Raw genomic sequence first — 15,419 nt, 5'->3', positions numbered from 1 at the left:
TTCCCGTTATTGTGCCTCCCTTCCACGTCATCACCTACGTTATACTAACGGCTCGGTTCACTTCCCCCTCCCCCTCTTCTTTCACCACACCCTTTCCGTTAACCGTCAAAACTAACGCCGTTTATCCCTACATCCAAAATTTTTTTTTCCTTCTCTTTTCTGTTCACATTTTTTTCTCCCAAAATTCTTCACTTCCTTCTTTCTCTCTCTAAAAGCTCTCATTTTTTCTCTCTCTAAAGCCCCTTCTCTCCTCTATCTTCACGAGAAAAGTTTCTCTCTAAGAATTCATGTCGGTATGTAATCATTTTGGGGTTTTATTCTGTTCATTTCTGTTAAAATTTGGTTTAAAAAGGTTTAATTTTTGTTGTTTGATTTGATTTATTTTGTTTTTGATGGATTTGAGCTCGGGATTGCTTTGATTCATATGTTTTTGGGTTTTTGATTCTGGGTTTCATTGTATTTTCCATTTTTTAAGAGAAAAATCAAGCTTTGATTTTGTTGCTGATCAAAGTTCTCTTTTTTTGCTTAAAATTTGGGCAAGTTTTGATTTTCATGATTGGAAATTTACCTTTTGATTATTTTATTTCTGTTTTCTTGATGAGTTGTTTTGGAAGCTGGTTTTGCGCTTTTTGTTTTGTTTAGCTGATGAATTGTGTATCGTTTGAGTGATTTGCTTGTGTAGTAATATGATTTATGGCTGGAAATTTGATATTTTTCGAGGTAATTTAGTCTATTTGAAGTTTGGAAGTTAGATTTATATTGAATGAAAATGGGATGCATTAGCAAATGGGTGAATGAATTGTTTTGACATGTTTTAATAATCTTGGTGTTAATAGGAATCAAGTTCAATTAATGTACCATTAGTTTTGTGTGGAAAATGTAGTTTCTGACTAAGTATGAAGCTGGTAAGTAAGGAGTGAAAATGGAGGATTGTGGTAAAGTTCTATACATATCAAAAGTCAAGAGATTGAAGTTTGCTCAGTGAAGAAAATTAGCTTTTGTTGAGAGTGTTTAGCGGGCACGTATTGTTGCTTGTGTAGTATTTGATATTCTAATTGAGTTCCCTGAATGGCAGCTTGATCATGGATGTCATAATCCTATAAATTTGTTCATATTCTGAAGTAGACAAATCTTTTCTATTAATCTGTTCATATTCAATGGACCAACACTAAGTTGTTAATGTTCTTTATGGGATCTATAGCAATGTTTATTTTCAAAGATGTGACTAATTTATGCTTGGATATTCATAACTTGATATTATATTGATTGTTAGTTTACGTCATTTCAAGTTCGACTTTTCGGCAGATTCCTTTTTATCTTGTTTCAAGATAAGTTAAATTTTTCACTGTATCTTTCCAAGAATGTGATCGTTTCAAGTTATCTGGTTGTGTTTTTATAATGATGTCATATGCTTTTATGTGGTCATTCTATCTCCCTTGAATGTTCATTGTGATTTCTTCTCAATTATTGCACATTGTGTGCTTTAACTGTATAATTGATTGTATTGTTGCTATCTAGTCATGGCTTGCTTTCACTGTTCTACCTACCTAAAATCTCCCTTGAATAAAAGTTGTTACAAGTCAATGCTTATATAGTTGTTTAGAACAGTTATTTCATGAACCATTTTTGATTGTTTTGTTGGACATATGCTATTGAAATAAATAATGATCACAGCGAATTTTTTTGGTCTTAGACCAGGTTTTTTGGAGCTTTCTGTAAGTGACCAATAACCAGTGTTTGGTTAATTTAAACTACACTGTCTATTTAGGCCCATAAATGAGTTGTAATAATTCAGATTGCAATGTGTCTTTTTACCCCATTGCACAAAGAATCAGGTCGCAGGTCACATTTGTTTGTTCTTCAATATTCCAAAGCATGCCAGCAAGATTTGCAGTTGTTAAATAGAATTTACTTTGTTATAAGTTGAAGCTGAACTTATGTAAGAGCCATATGGCATCTGGTAGCTCTGCAGCTGTCATGCAGCATCTTGACTGGCATTTAGAGGTTGGATTGAATGAATAGTGGTTTATCAATTCCTTTCTCCCCAAAGAACCAGCAAACTAACAATTTATTGGTGTAATTGTTCTGTTGTCATACCATTCCTTGCTTATTGAATGTGAAAAAATTGTTGATATTGAGCTTGGTATTTATCGGTATGGCTTCTTTGGTTATGAGGGTCTTGAAGTGGAACCTTTTACTTTTCTTTTGCCCAACAGGACAAGGGTCGACCATTGCCAAAATTTGGTGAATGGGATGTCAATGATCCTGCATCTGCTGAGGGATTTACTGTGATCTTTAACAAGGCAAGGGATGAGAAGAAAACAGGTGGCAAACCTGAGTCTCCAGCAAAGTCTGATACTCATGTTAAGTCTGGAGTGGATCCTGGCAAACCCCAGCCTGTAAGTAATCTGTAATGACTTCTTGTTCTTGGCATCTGGATGCATATGTTAGGGCAGTGGTGATACTTGCCTGATGGTGGAAAAGCAGTTTGCTTGAATGTGGCACCATTTCCATATTCTTATTATTGTTATAAACTGTAGATGTTTTAGATTTCTCTCTTGATGTTGTGCTGTTCCACAGAAAAAATGGTTTTGCTGCATTCAAGCCCCAGCTGCGGAATCTTGATGAAATCCTGCCTGTATAAGAGCTTCCACAAGTATGTTCAAGCCCCACCATATATTTCTAAACAAGAATGGATCTATAGGGCAGTGATAAGCCCTTCTGGAATTTGTTTTTTTTGTGGTGTAAAATTTAATTCTGGTGGGACGAAAGAGCATAGAAGACAAACACTTACTGTATCTATATGTACTGATTTGGTGGGTTATTATTAGAAGCTGAGTTATTTCTTCTTGTCTTTGCCTTCTCTGTGTTATAAGCTGTAGAGCTTTGGTGTGACATATTCTTTCTTCATGTTATACAAGTGATTGGCGTGTTTGTGAAAAGGTTGTCTTTCTCTTTCACTGCTCTTTCTTTCTTTTAATTGGAGACAACAATAGAACTCTGTTTTGCATGCCATTCCTTCAAAATATTTCAGTGGCAGTAAATAGCTTGCAGGTAGCAGAACGTGTTATATGGTCATGAAAATCCTACCATTGTAGCTCTCTAGAATTGCTGATTGTAGATGTGCCATTTTCTGAGTAGTTCGAAAATGAATGTATTTCCTTTTCAGGACTAACAATTTCCAGACAAAAGCATGTTTGCAGATAGTGGCTGATGAACATCACTCATGTCGTGTGAAACCATGCAAAAAATTTAAAGCAGAAATAACTTTAAACTCATGCTTTATTGATCTAAAGCTCAACCATAGCAAATCTAAGAGGCTCAACCATGCAAAAAATTTAAAGCAGAAATAACTTGAAACTCATGCTTTATTGATCTAAAGCTCAACCATAGCAAATCTAAAAGGCTCGACCATAAGCAAAAACCGTATCCAAATTCATGGATTCTGTACATGTGTATCAAATGCCTCAGATTACAACAGTCTGCATGATCCTATAGCTAATAAAACATTGCATTGCAGTGCTTAAAACTAAACCCGGGACATCCCAAGCTTCCGTTCAAAAAGGCGTCGGAGCAGGTAAACTTGCAGAACACTCGCTCCAATTAGTGCTGCAGATTCATAAATGGCCTTGTGAACAGCTCTTTTACTCATAGCTTCATTTACTGCATTTCAAGTCGAGAGAGAATGATTAGACGAAAAAGTAGTCAACTGCAAAGGATTCATGTGAGACAGAGAGAGATTTGTGCAATGCTTACGCTACAGGTTTTTATTTGATGTAATATAGATATTAGCTCCAATATTCCAAAAAGACAATTACACCTTATTATATTCCATCCTCACCGGGTTTAACAAGCTTAGGTTCACTGATAAAAAGTGTGACTGCTCTAAAATACATAGCATAGGTTCGATGACAGAAACCCATGAAACAAACTCTGCAGCTGCTGAGTGACCAACATATAGTGAAAAAATTTCCTAGTACACAATTTAAAAGCTCAAAGAAACATAGTATAGCAACCTAAATGATAATGAGTTTTAAGACTTAAAGCGATGCTTTATTGTAATGCATAGCAAAATCTAGCAACTTTCTCAACAGAAACAGATAAGTTCTGAAGGCATCAATGATAGAACATCAGGCAGAACTGCCTTAATTAAAAATAAAAAATGTTAAGGTAAATATACCTATTGCCTGCCGTTCTGTCTGAGCCTCTAACCAGTGCTGTTCGAACTGAATGTTATAAAGAGCTTCCTCTAACTTAGATATTTGTTCTAACAAAGGGTTAAAATGCTCTGCAGATAAGCACGAGAACAGCAATCAGCACACTTTATTAGAGGTTTAGCAGGGGAAAAGAAAGGCAAAAAGCACGTAAAACATGGCTTACCATCTTTTGCGTGCTGATCATAGTATGTAAAATGACTTTCGTGTACATCAAAGTCGACCGTTTCATAGTAAGGAGATTTATTACTGAAGCAGAAACGATGTACTCCTTTTTGATGAGCAACAAACTCAAATTTCTCACTTATCTTGTCACGATAATCTTGAATCTGATCACCGGTAGGTCCCTTCACCTGACAATTGCAACAAGTCGCAAGCTCAATTGCCACCTTTACAGGGGAAAGAAAAACAAAGCAAACTACAAAAACAAACTAACTGCAAACAACCTGATACAGGACATAAACAACCTTCCAACATTCTAGTTTGCTTGTCATTCCTCTAGCATGTGAGCAGTCAATTTCAGTTTCCTATGGGTTAAAGCCTTTGTGACATTGAGTTCCCGGTTATAAGAAAAAAAAAATCAAAAACTTTATTTTGATCTCATCATTTTACTTGAAAGAGCTTGCAAGTACTAAATTTATATGACCCCATTTTCAGCATCCAACTTATTCAAATCAGAAAAAGAATATTACCACCTATAGCACCACGGAAATTAGGAGAAACAAAAGCAACAACCCCTAATTGCCTTTGCAGCCTATAGGTATCTCAAAGTTGGAAATTTGGAATCTGTTTCCACCTTCTAGTCCAGGCTACCAACTTGAAAAATATACTGATATTACCCATAACAAGAGAACAGTTGTTGGACTAGAAAGTAAACCGAAATACGTTTTCAGTACAGAATCTGAAAATGGATTCTTGGACATTCAGAGGAAGCATTGGCCGTAGAGGGTGCTGTCAATCACTATGAGTAAAAGGGGAGACAGATCTGATTTAGATTCACCAGATCACCTGTTCTCAAACACTATACATCCACAGTTTGCGATCTTAACAATGCCTAAAGTAAGAAATCTTAACATTGCAATAACAGAACTACAAATTTTACCAATCGAAACATAATTTCATGACAGGCAATGACACAATCAGATTAGCTGTTATGAAGAACTAAAAAGCTTACCACAAGATCAACACCCTCATCACTAGAATGCCAAGTTGAATCAGTCTTAATGACAACGAATGACACATGAATCGTATCCCCTTCGTACTTAACATTATGAGAGAGGCATTCTTCTCTGTCGATCACGAATCTAATCCCATACACTGCATTTGGACAACACAAGAATGCCAGCAATATAGCAGCAACAAATTCAATGAATCCCATTTTCATCTGCAAAATTACAAAAGTCAATGTCTCCAACTTATAAAACATGATAAAAACATAAAACTAACATCGTAAATTTGCATTAATTTGATTGCATAAACATCAAAAACTATGCAAAATCAAATACTAACAGACTAATACTTTATCAAAACCTAAGGCAAAAAGAATTCGTGAGTTAATAATAAACCATAAATAGTAGTAACAGGCTTTTCTTATATAATTTCCCCAATTTTCCACCAATTTTTTCCTTCAAATTTCATGATAATTGATGAAACCCATAATTTTTTTCCCACCCAAAAGCATTAAAAAGAAGAAAAGAAAGATGAAAACTTTTTGACCCAACAGATTTTCCAAGCAAAACCCACAATTATTGAGGCAAAAACAAAAGAAGAAAGCAACAGATATACAATTGAATGATCTGTTTGGTGTCTCAGAAAAGGAAGTAAAATTAAAGGAAAATAATTCAAAAAACAAGATCAAAACTATGAAAAGTCAACCAAAAGGACTAAGATTTTAAAGGAAGAAACTGAGGTGATTGAATTATGATAACTTGGTATTGTAAAGATTATTTAAAAAAAAAGATAAAATTTACCTTTTTGGGTTTTTTTTTTCTTCTTTGAAGAGTTGAAAAAGAATGTAAAGATTAGATCTTTGGAAGGGTTTTGAGAAACACAGACAGACACAAAGGAAACAACTTTCGAGCACTTTGGGCACTTTGAAGTCTAACGATGTTGTCCTAAACAGGGTTATAATCACCTGTATCTCATGTACAGAGTAAGAGCTTTTGCTTATCCCACGTGGCGCAATTGTCTTTTTTTACTTCCTAAAACCAATTTTTTCCATAGCTAATTTACTTCTCTCAAATTCCTTTTTTTTTTCTGGATTTTTTTATTTTTTTATTTTTTATTAAAATTAAGATAAAAATTTTAATTTTGATGTATTTTATATTAAAATTTAATTTTTTAAATTAAAGAAATCAAAATAAAGATGCAACCCTTATTATTAATATATAAAAAACAACCCAAAAATGTATTTATATAGTGAAATATCAATACATGAATGTGAAGCAGGTAATGGCAGAGAGAGCCAACACCACTGATTTAACAGCTATGGAGCTTGGGATCTTGCCCTTATCCTTCCTTAGGAAAAGACCTTGGTACAATGGCAAGTTGATCAGAACCAAAAGGCTACACAGAAGGATTTGCAGGGCCATTGCCTGGCATTGGCTTATTGAATCCTTGTTCAAGGCCAGCTTCTGCACCACTCTAAGCAGGGAAAACAGATTCAGCAATGCAATGGCTGCCAGGAGAGTGAACATTGGAGAAGAAGAGGAGGGTCCAAACTCCATGATCTCCCTTTGATATCGTTCTAAAACATCCTGGTCTGCTACCTTCGCTGTGATCACAAAGGCAGTATCAGAAAATCCTAGTGACTTTAAGATGGTATCAGTGAAGCCAAAGAGATAGGAACTTGTTCTTTTGTACAGCCACATTCTTTGGTTGTTCCACCAGCCAAGGATTGTGCCTCCAGACCAGAGAAACTCGATGAGACTATAAGCATACTTGGAAACTATGACATATGCATATGGTATAAACCAGGGAGTTGAGCACTGGATTCACAGAAAACAAGTTCAGTTTGCTGGTGGATGGATAGGAAATAGTCGAAAATATGGTCAGTTAACAGTTAAATTACCTGTGGAAACAAGGAAATGCCTCTAAGGAGACAAAGAGAAGGAACAATGGAATAATATAATGTAGGCAAGCAGTTTGGAGCCCAGAGGAAATAGCAGCAGTACCCCATTTGAAGGCCTAAACTGATCTTTCCATGGGCGAACCAAGCAGGATTGTACTTTGAAAGAAAAATCTGGAAGTCACCCTCACTCCATCTTTTGTGCTGCACTAGTGTTTGAGGTAGCGTGGTTGGTGCAACACCAAGGAAGGCATTCCTTGGTGGATTGAAGTAAACTGATTTCCACCCTTGGCATTGGATTGATAATCCTGTTATCACATCTTCAACCGGACACCCGTATTTCAAACCAATCTGCAACATTTAGGCATTGACGATCAATTAGTGTCTGTGTTTGAAAGATAAGAAAGAACGAGAAGGGGAAGAGCGAGAGGAATTAGACCTCTTTTCCCCATTGAGTGTTCTCTTCATAGGTACAACGTGCAAGAAACCTGGAATTTTCTTCTAGTTCAAGCGCACTTTTCTCTCTCCTCATCATGTTATTTCCTCCCTTCCGTTGAATCTTGCATTCCTCACTGAATTTCTTTCCACATAGAGCATCCCTTCTGTGAAAGCATCCTGATCCAATGTACAATGGGCCTCCAGAACCATCCAAACCATGAAATTCCACCTTCAGAACAACCTCATTGTTTTTAGATACAGACGCTTATAATAATTCATTGAAAGAAAAAATAGATTAAAGGATAATACCCTGCTTGTATATGCTGTATAAATGATTACCTCACGGCCTACTATTAATGAATTACCATATATGTCATTCTTAGTAATGTTCTCAAAGATCTGCGGAAACTGCACGAAAGCAATCTCCTGACCCTTCTCTTCATCCAAGAAGAAGCATAGAGCATCTAGAACAGCATGTGAATTGTTTGAGTACATATCACAGTCTACATTAAGAATGATCTGCCCATTGCTAATATTCGATGACACTCTTATCTGTATATTCACCAAGTTCTTCTTAGATTTTGGTAAAATTAAAAGAAAATAAAAAAGATGTCAGAAAACATTTTTATCCAGATTACCAATGCATTCATAGCTCCAGCTTTGAAGTTATGGGGATGTTGGGGTCTCTTCTCCCTAGCCAAATACACCAAAGTTGGCAATGCACTTCCTTTAATATCTGTGGCATTGCCATCAATCAATATCTGTAAAATTTCGATTTTTAGACAGTTAGTAGTGAACTGCTTGTATGTGATTGAAGTGCTGCTTATCAATATAACACTTAACATACTTGAACAATAGCATCATGGTCACGCCTCGAAGCATACGAATTCCACTGAGAAAATCCTCTATGTTTTGAGCATATTTCCTTGGAGAGTCGGCCTAGTTTTGCTGCAGTTTCAATTCTGTTCTCCATGTCTTCATATAATTTCTACAAGAATTTTAATGGAAACATTTAAAAACAAAAAGGAAAAAAGGACTTGGACAAAAACAAATTTAGGAACATTACCTTGATAGTCGCCAAGGGTTTATCCTGCTTGGTGTCATGTGTATCAGAAACCGAGATAAAATATGCTGCTGGAGATCTTGGCTCCACATCGAATTCTTTGCAATATGGTATCCAATGTTTAGCAAACTGAGAGGCTTCTAAGAGAGCATAGAAGGTAATATCTGAACCAGCATCATCTGAGAGATACACGCTGAGCTTCTCCGGTGGGTAGTCATAGGCCATGACTGATAAAACAGTGTTAATCACCATCACTGGAGGTTCTATGGCAGGGTCTGCGGTGCACACGAATATGTCCACATCAGGCAAGTCATTTCCATATCTGTATACAGCAAAACAATAACGTGTTAAGGCATCCAACAAGTCAACATATCGTTTCCATTCTTGAAGTTTTCCTAGTAATCAATGGTTATCTGATAAAAGTACTTTAACTGATATGCCACTAGCACTTAAGCAAACAAGGCAGTTTTACCCTCTTGTACAAGCTCATTAGGTGATGATGCCTATGCAGACAAGATAAAGAGTTCAAAGGGAAAACCTCTTCAAGAGCCTGTCCTTGAAGGTGCATCTGTAAGAAGGGTTCCACCTGTGTGCTTCACTGAGGATCCAGTAAAAACCAAACCATAACTCAGATGCGAACAAACCAATCCAGATCCATTTCCCATCTTCTCCATTTCTTGGCATGTGACTCACTCTATAAGCCCAAATTGACCATATGCCTATGAAGATCGAAACCGCAAAGAGCCTATATAGGGCCATGCCCTTTTCTCTCCTTGTTCCAAATAGAGGAGCATACTTACTGTTTCTCATCTCTTCCCTTTTCCCAAACTTTAAACACTTTTCTAGTCTTTCCCACACAGCTGAGGTGATAAAAAGGGGAGAAAGATGAAACAGGTAGCGGTCTCTGCAAGTTCTAGATTACAAAGAAACATTGTACTTTTATGAAGTCCACAAAATTTTATATATATTCAATCAAGAAGCCATTAAGCCAAGTGATCCCGTCTTGCAGCTTGTCAGATACAAAAAGTAACGTTGAAAAACAAACAAATAAAAATCAACTTAGAATTGTCACATCATTAAATTTATGAACCGTCCCTTATATTTACATTAATTGTCAACAATGGAAATTAAAGTCTCGGTTGGCATCAGCACTTCAAAGATAAAGATGTTCATATGTCAAAACACATGGCTTGAAATTTTATCTTTAAGTAGTTTTTTATGTTAGAATAAAGACCACATATTGTGAACTATTCAAAGACAGCAATTATTTAAATAAGTTATGCTGTCTTTGACCCCTTAGTTTTAGATTAACTGTTTCTTGTTCTTCTTCTCTCAATATTTGTGTATCAATACACTTATTGCAGTAGTGAAAATCATCAATCATTTCTTGTTTTCAATTTATCTCTTTTCTAAAAATTTTCTCTTATAAAATTATCAAAAGATCAATAGTCAAAGCATGACCAATATGAAAACAAAATAAAGAAACCAAATAAAAGATATGTAATTAATACAGGCACTACTTTTCCAAATTGAAAGATACTTTTCGCACTAAGAAATATTGCAAGCAGGGCTAACCCCATCACACATCCATAGGATCAGCTTTCAATACTCTCAATTTGGATCTTAGTAATTCAAACCTATCCTTCTGTGCCATATGTTCCTGAATCACTCCCATGCTTAGCTTTGTGTATATTATCTCTGTAGTCTCCCAGGGATAAGTAATTCCATTGTTACCTTGGTCAAAAGAGGCAACATGTTGCTGAAAGACACTCATGCTATTAATCTTATGTCCTGATGTTCCATTGGGATGTTCCTCGGGAGTTTCCAGTGCTCTAGCCAAGCAGGGCTTTGGTAATTTTTCTTCCAGGTCATCTTGAATCTTTCTTTCATCAGTCATCAATGGAAGATCTTCAACGAGACTATCAGTCAACATCCGTTTGATAGACTTGGAATTGACATGTCTGAGTCTTCTGTGCTAAAACTTGGCATCACTGGTTACACAATGATATGCTTTGTGTTCCACCTTTAACCAATCCAAGTGGAAAACATTTGTTTTTCATTTGAACCGACAGCAGCAGAGGAGTCAGGATTGTGCACACGTTCTCTTTGAATAGCAAAGTACAATTTTCTTCAACAAGCTAGCCAACACTCAACATATTTATTGCGAAAAGTGAGGAAGCAAATAGGCATAAGATATGCATTGTGATTGCACAAAGTGGTCCTGCATAGACTAATTAGCAGTCGAATTTGAACCCAGATAGACCAAGTGTAGATATGAAATACATCAAAGTATGAGGCTGGCAAAGCAAGTAGCCCTAGTTACTGTAGCTCAGTCTGAATTGTCTAGTTGTGGGTGTAGTAGAATCCTAAAGGGACAGAGGGTATCCTTTTATTTCTTCAAATCATGGAGTGAAAGACTGTACGTTACAGGAAAATGGTAACACAATAAACAACAGGAAAACTTAAGTCAAGAATGTAAAGCAAGTACATACAGACAGAGCTAATACAATTGATTTAATAGCTATAGAGTTTGGCATCTTGCCATTGTCCTTCCTAAAGAAAAGTCCTTGATACAAAGGCCAGTTGATGAGAACCAGAATGACACATAGAACTACTTGCAAAAGCATTGTCTCATAAATTCTAGCAATGCTCTCTTCCATGGCTACTTTCTTCATCAGTCCAGCCAAGCAAACTAAATTTATCAATGCAATTGTCGCCAGTGTAGTGAACATTGGAGAGGAGGCTCCGAACTCCATTATCTCTTTGACATATCGGTTATAGACTTCCTGGTCAGAAACTTTGGCAGTGATTACAAATGCTGAATCAGAATTTAGTCCTAATGTTTTCGCAATGGTGTCAATGAAGGCCAAGAGGTAGGAACTTGTCCTTTTGTAAAGCCAGATCCTTTGATCATTCCACCAACCAAGGACTGTGCCACCACTCCATAGAAACTCAGCTAGGCTATAAGCGAATTTGGAAATTGCAACATATGCAAATGGAAGAAACCATGGGCTTGAACACTGGATATGTTCATTTGTCAGAAACAGATTAAACTTAAAATTTGTCTGAAATTGAGAATGAAAGGTAGTAACATACCTCAGGGAACAAAGAAATGCCTCTTAGAAGATAAAGGGAAGGAACAATGGAGTAGTATAGCCCTGCCAAGCAATTAGAAGCCCAAAAGCAGTAACAGCAATATCCCAGCTGAAGGCCCAAGCTAATCTTGCCATTGGCATACCAAGCTGGACTGTATTTCGAAAGTAGAATCTGAAAGTCACCTTCGGACCATCTCTTGTGTTGCACCAGTGTCTGAGCAAGTGTGGTTGGTGCAACTCCTAGAAAAGCCTTCCTTTCCGGATTGAAATACACTGATTTCCATCCCCGGCATTGGATTGATAAACCTGTGATCACATCTTCAACTGGACACCCATACTTCAATCCCATCTGAAATTTAAAATGCACTATGCTGAAGTAAGTGTGTATAAAAATATACACTGGCATGTGTGATTGAGTGAGGGAGAGTAAGAGAGAGAAGTACCTCATTTCCCCACTCAGTGTTCTCTTCATAAGTACAATTAGCAAGGACCTTTAATTTTTCTTCCAATGCATGTGCCTTTTCTTCCCTTTCTCTGTCTGTTGTTATTCTGAATTCATTTTTAGTTTCCCTGCTGAACTTCCTTCCACATAGTGTATCTCTTCTGTGAAAGCAGCCAGTTCCAATATAAAGGGGGCCGCCATATCCATCCAAACCATGGAATTCCACCTATCATTTTCAACATTAACAGAAGCAAACAATGCAACATTTATTGAAGTCATAAAGACTGCCAAGAAGAGAAAAATATTGTATGAGCACCAATCATTACATGAATGCATACCTGACTTATTACTCTCATTGAACTGCTATATAGCTCATTTTTGGTAATATTGTCGAAATTTTGTGGAAACTGTACATAAGCAATCTCATGGCCCTTTTTCTCATCCATGAAGAAGCAAAGAGCATCCCTCACAGCAACTGAATTATTTGAGTACATATCGCAATCCACATTAAGAATAATCTGTCCATTGCTAATTTCTGATGATACCCTTATCTGCATGTTGAGTTACATTATCTGTTAGGTTTGGTGTTATCAGAATATATATATATATATACACACACACACACACACAATATCTGTTCCTAAAATTTGCATGATACACTTCTAGAAGCACCAACACGTGTGGTGACTTATAGGACAGGTGTTTTTTGAGTTAAGCAGACTGCATGTTAGCAGTCAAGTGTCAAAAACATGCCAGTCAAGCATGTTTTGATATGATGTCTGGTGTTAGCACTTGCCAAGTGTCATGCACAAAGAGAACTTACCGTCTTTATGTTTTTGAACTATTTTTTAATGCTGAGTATCAGACTGAATCAATGAAGAAGCTTTACAGATAAAATTCTCATAGTTTTCTGATTCTGTTCTATCTGCTATTCTATCTGTCTTTAATAGCAGTACCTACTGCCCTTGCATGTCTGTATTACTACTTTGACAACAAAAAGTTGCATGTTGAACGGCAGAGTATGTATACCAGGGCATTCATAGCTCCAGCTTTGAAGTTATGTGGATACTGGGGTCTCTTCTCCCGAGCCAGGTACACCAACGTTGGTAATGCACATCCATCCATGTCCTTGGCATTCGGGTATTTCCCGTCAATCAATATCTGGCAAAATTCAGTTATTCAACAAATTTGTACTGAGTTGGTTCAAAGTGCTTTCAAGTATTACTCATCATTAACAAAAACTGATGTTTCGATTTTCACATACTTGAAGAATGGTGTTATGATCATTCCTAGAAGAGTACGAATCCCATTGAGAAAACCCTTTATGCCTCAAATGCACTTCTTCAGGCAGACGGCCTAGCTTGGTTGCAATATCGATTCGGTCCTTCATGTCTTCATATAACTTCTATAGAGCAAAAGTACCAGCATAAGATTTAAAACAGACTTTAAAACACACTAAAACTTGTAAGTAGAATAGCAGTATGCCAAACGCAAAACTTTTTAAGAAATTACTGAAGCATTCAGGTTAGATTCTTTTTAGTTAGACCAATTAACAGTAAATGATATCAGATTTATAATTAAAGTTAATAGAGTGGTTCTTACAGCCCAAATGTGAATAAAGTGAAACAAGAAGTTCAAGAGAATAATATTTCTTTATGCAATAAGACAAAGATAGCTCTACCTCCACCTTTGTATTTTTTCAACCTTAGATACGTCAGGCATGAGCTTGTCTTACCAGGGAAACAATAAAGTATAGGTACCTTTATAATTGATAATTCTTTAGCTTGTTTGGAGTCTTGTGAGTTAGAAATTGAGTCAAAGAAAGCTGCTGGAGATCTTGGCTCCACGTTGAATTTTTTGCAGAATGGTATCCAATGTTTAGCAAACTGAGAGGCCTCAGATAGAGCATAGAAGGTGAGATGTGAACCGGCATCATCGGAGAGGTACACACTGAGCTTCTCCGGAGGGTAGTCATAGGCCATAACTGATAAAACGGTGTTGATAACCATCATTGGTGGCTCAATCACAGGATCCGCCGTGCACACGAATATGTCCACCCCTGGTAACTCATTTTCATATCTGATCATACCTTGGTAGTTAAGCAAGCATTCAAAATGAAACAAGATTGAGATGTATGGAAAAGGGTCAAGAGGAAAACCTTTGGGAGAGCCTGTCTTTGAAGGTGTGCCTATAGACTTGGTTCCACCGGTGTGCTTGAGTGAGGAACCAGTAAAAACCAAACCAAAGCTCAGCTGCAAGCAAACCAATCCAAACCCACCTCCCATCTTCTCCTTCTCTTGGTAGATGGCTCACTCTGAAAGCCCAAATCAGACATACACCAATGAATATAGACCCTGCAAAGACTCTGTAAAGAGCTGTTCCTTTTGCTCTCTTTGTCTCAAACAAAGGGCAGTATCTATCATCTCCCATCTCTCTCTCTCTCTCTCTCTCAAACATAGACAACTATGAACGTCCGAGCGCTATTGCAAAAATCAAATGAAAAGGTACCTTATCTTCTCCTCACAGAAAAGTCTGTTGAGAATTATTATTTCTCAACTAGGTGCACCTTCATGATTGCTGCCCCTTTGTGGCTGCATAAGAAAGAGTGTGTTGCTCAGTCAAAATAAGTTTTTAGTATTCATCCTATGTCGGGGAAAAGCTGGTGGGAACCGGCGTGAGGAGAGCGGACTCATGAAGGATCTGTCAACCTCAGCGTAGTTCCTACAAAAGTGACCCTACATCACTGTTAGCACATAGTATACTCACCTTACATCCATACTTTCACACTTTACAATAAAATCAGCCAGGTTCTGCATTCTGCACATGTTGAGCCTCGAGTAGTATTACACATAACACTTCAAGAAACAGCAAGATGGCAAAGATATAATCAATCCAGGGTGGGTCACCTCTTTGCATTGACTGTTAGAAATGGCTCAATAAAATAAGCCCCACAAACTGAGAAAGGTCACGTCCAATCTGCGATGTTCAGACAGAATCTTGATAATGCCTCCCAACCAAAACCTTCCTCCTAGGCTACTATCCAATGCTCTCAAAAGCCATGGCTTAGATCTTTGGGTTTCTTTGACCCGAGTGTCTAACT

General features: G+C 37.0%; 3 protein-coding genes across 5 annotated transcripts; 1 reads left to right on the top strand and 2 right to left on the bottom strand.

Moving 5' to 3' along the window:
• LOC18593265 (RPM1-interacting protein 4) lies at window positions 156-2,942 on the top strand. The gene is made up of 3 exons (XM_007020407.2): window positions 156-293; window positions 2,217-2,399; window positions 2,581-2,942. Exons 1-3 carry the CDS (start codon window positions 288-290, stop codon window positions 2,623-2,625), a joined length of 234 nt encoding a protein of 77 aa, XP_007020469.2. The 5' UTR covers window positions 156-287; the 3' UTR covers window positions 2,626-2,942.
• Window positions 3,351-9,701, bottom strand: LOC18593263 (transmembrane emp24 domain-containing protein p24beta2). Of its 2 annotated transcripts, XM_018125169.1 has the most exons (12): window positions 9,321-9,701; window positions 8,786-9,104; window positions 8,567-8,707; window positions 8,358-8,480; window positions 8,059-8,271; window positions 7,721-7,948; window positions 7,285-7,632; window positions 6,698-7,201; window positions 5,389-5,598; window positions 4,381-4,567; window positions 4,181-4,288; window positions 3,351-3,663 (listed from the first exon to the last, which is right to left on the bottom strand). In XM_018125169.1, exons 1-12 carry the CDS (start codon window positions 9,590-9,592, stop codon window positions 3,530-3,532), a joined length of 2,787 nt encoding a protein of 928 aa, XP_017980658.1. In that variant the 5' UTR covers window positions 9,593-9,701; the 3' UTR covers window positions 3,351-3,529. The 2 variants fall into 2 exon arrangements, with proteins under 2 accessions (XP_017980658.1, XP_017980657.1); XM_018125168.1 differs by lacking the exons at window positions 6,698-7,201; window positions 7,285-7,632; window positions 7,721-7,948; ... (3 more) ...; window positions 8,786-9,104; window positions 9,321-9,701 and adding an exon at window positions 6,185-6,300.
• Window positions 11,130-15,137, bottom strand: LOC108662673 (cellulose synthase-like protein E1). 2 transcript variants are annotated; one of them, XM_018124073.1, is made up of 8 exons: window positions 14,478-15,137; window positions 14,080-14,398; window positions 13,584-13,724; window positions 13,349-13,480; window positions 12,658-12,870; window positions 12,321-12,545; window positions 11,879-12,226; window positions 11,130-11,802 (listed from the first exon to the last, which is right to left on the bottom strand). In XM_018124073.1, exons 1-8 carry the CDS (start codon window positions 14,774-14,776, stop codon window positions 11,245-11,247), a joined length of 2,235 nt encoding a protein of 744 aa, XP_017979562.1. In that variant the 5' UTR covers window positions 14,777-15,137; the 3' UTR covers window positions 11,130-11,244. The 2 variants fall into 2 exon arrangements, with proteins under 2 accessions (XP_017979562.1, XP_017979563.1); XM_018124074.1 differs by having other exon boundaries at window positions 13,584-13,721.

Source organism: Theobroma cacao, chromosome 7 (assembly GCF_000208745.1).
Source record: "Theobroma cacao cultivar B97-61/B2 chromosome 7, Criollo_cocoa_genome_V2, whole genome shotgun sequence".
Classification (NCBI taxonomy): Eukaryota; Viridiplantae; Streptophyta; class Magnoliopsida; order Malvales; family Malvaceae; genus Theobroma; species Theobroma cacao.
The sequence above is the reverse complement of the archived record's forward strand: the minus strand, read 5'-3'. Positions and strand labels throughout refer to the sequence as shown.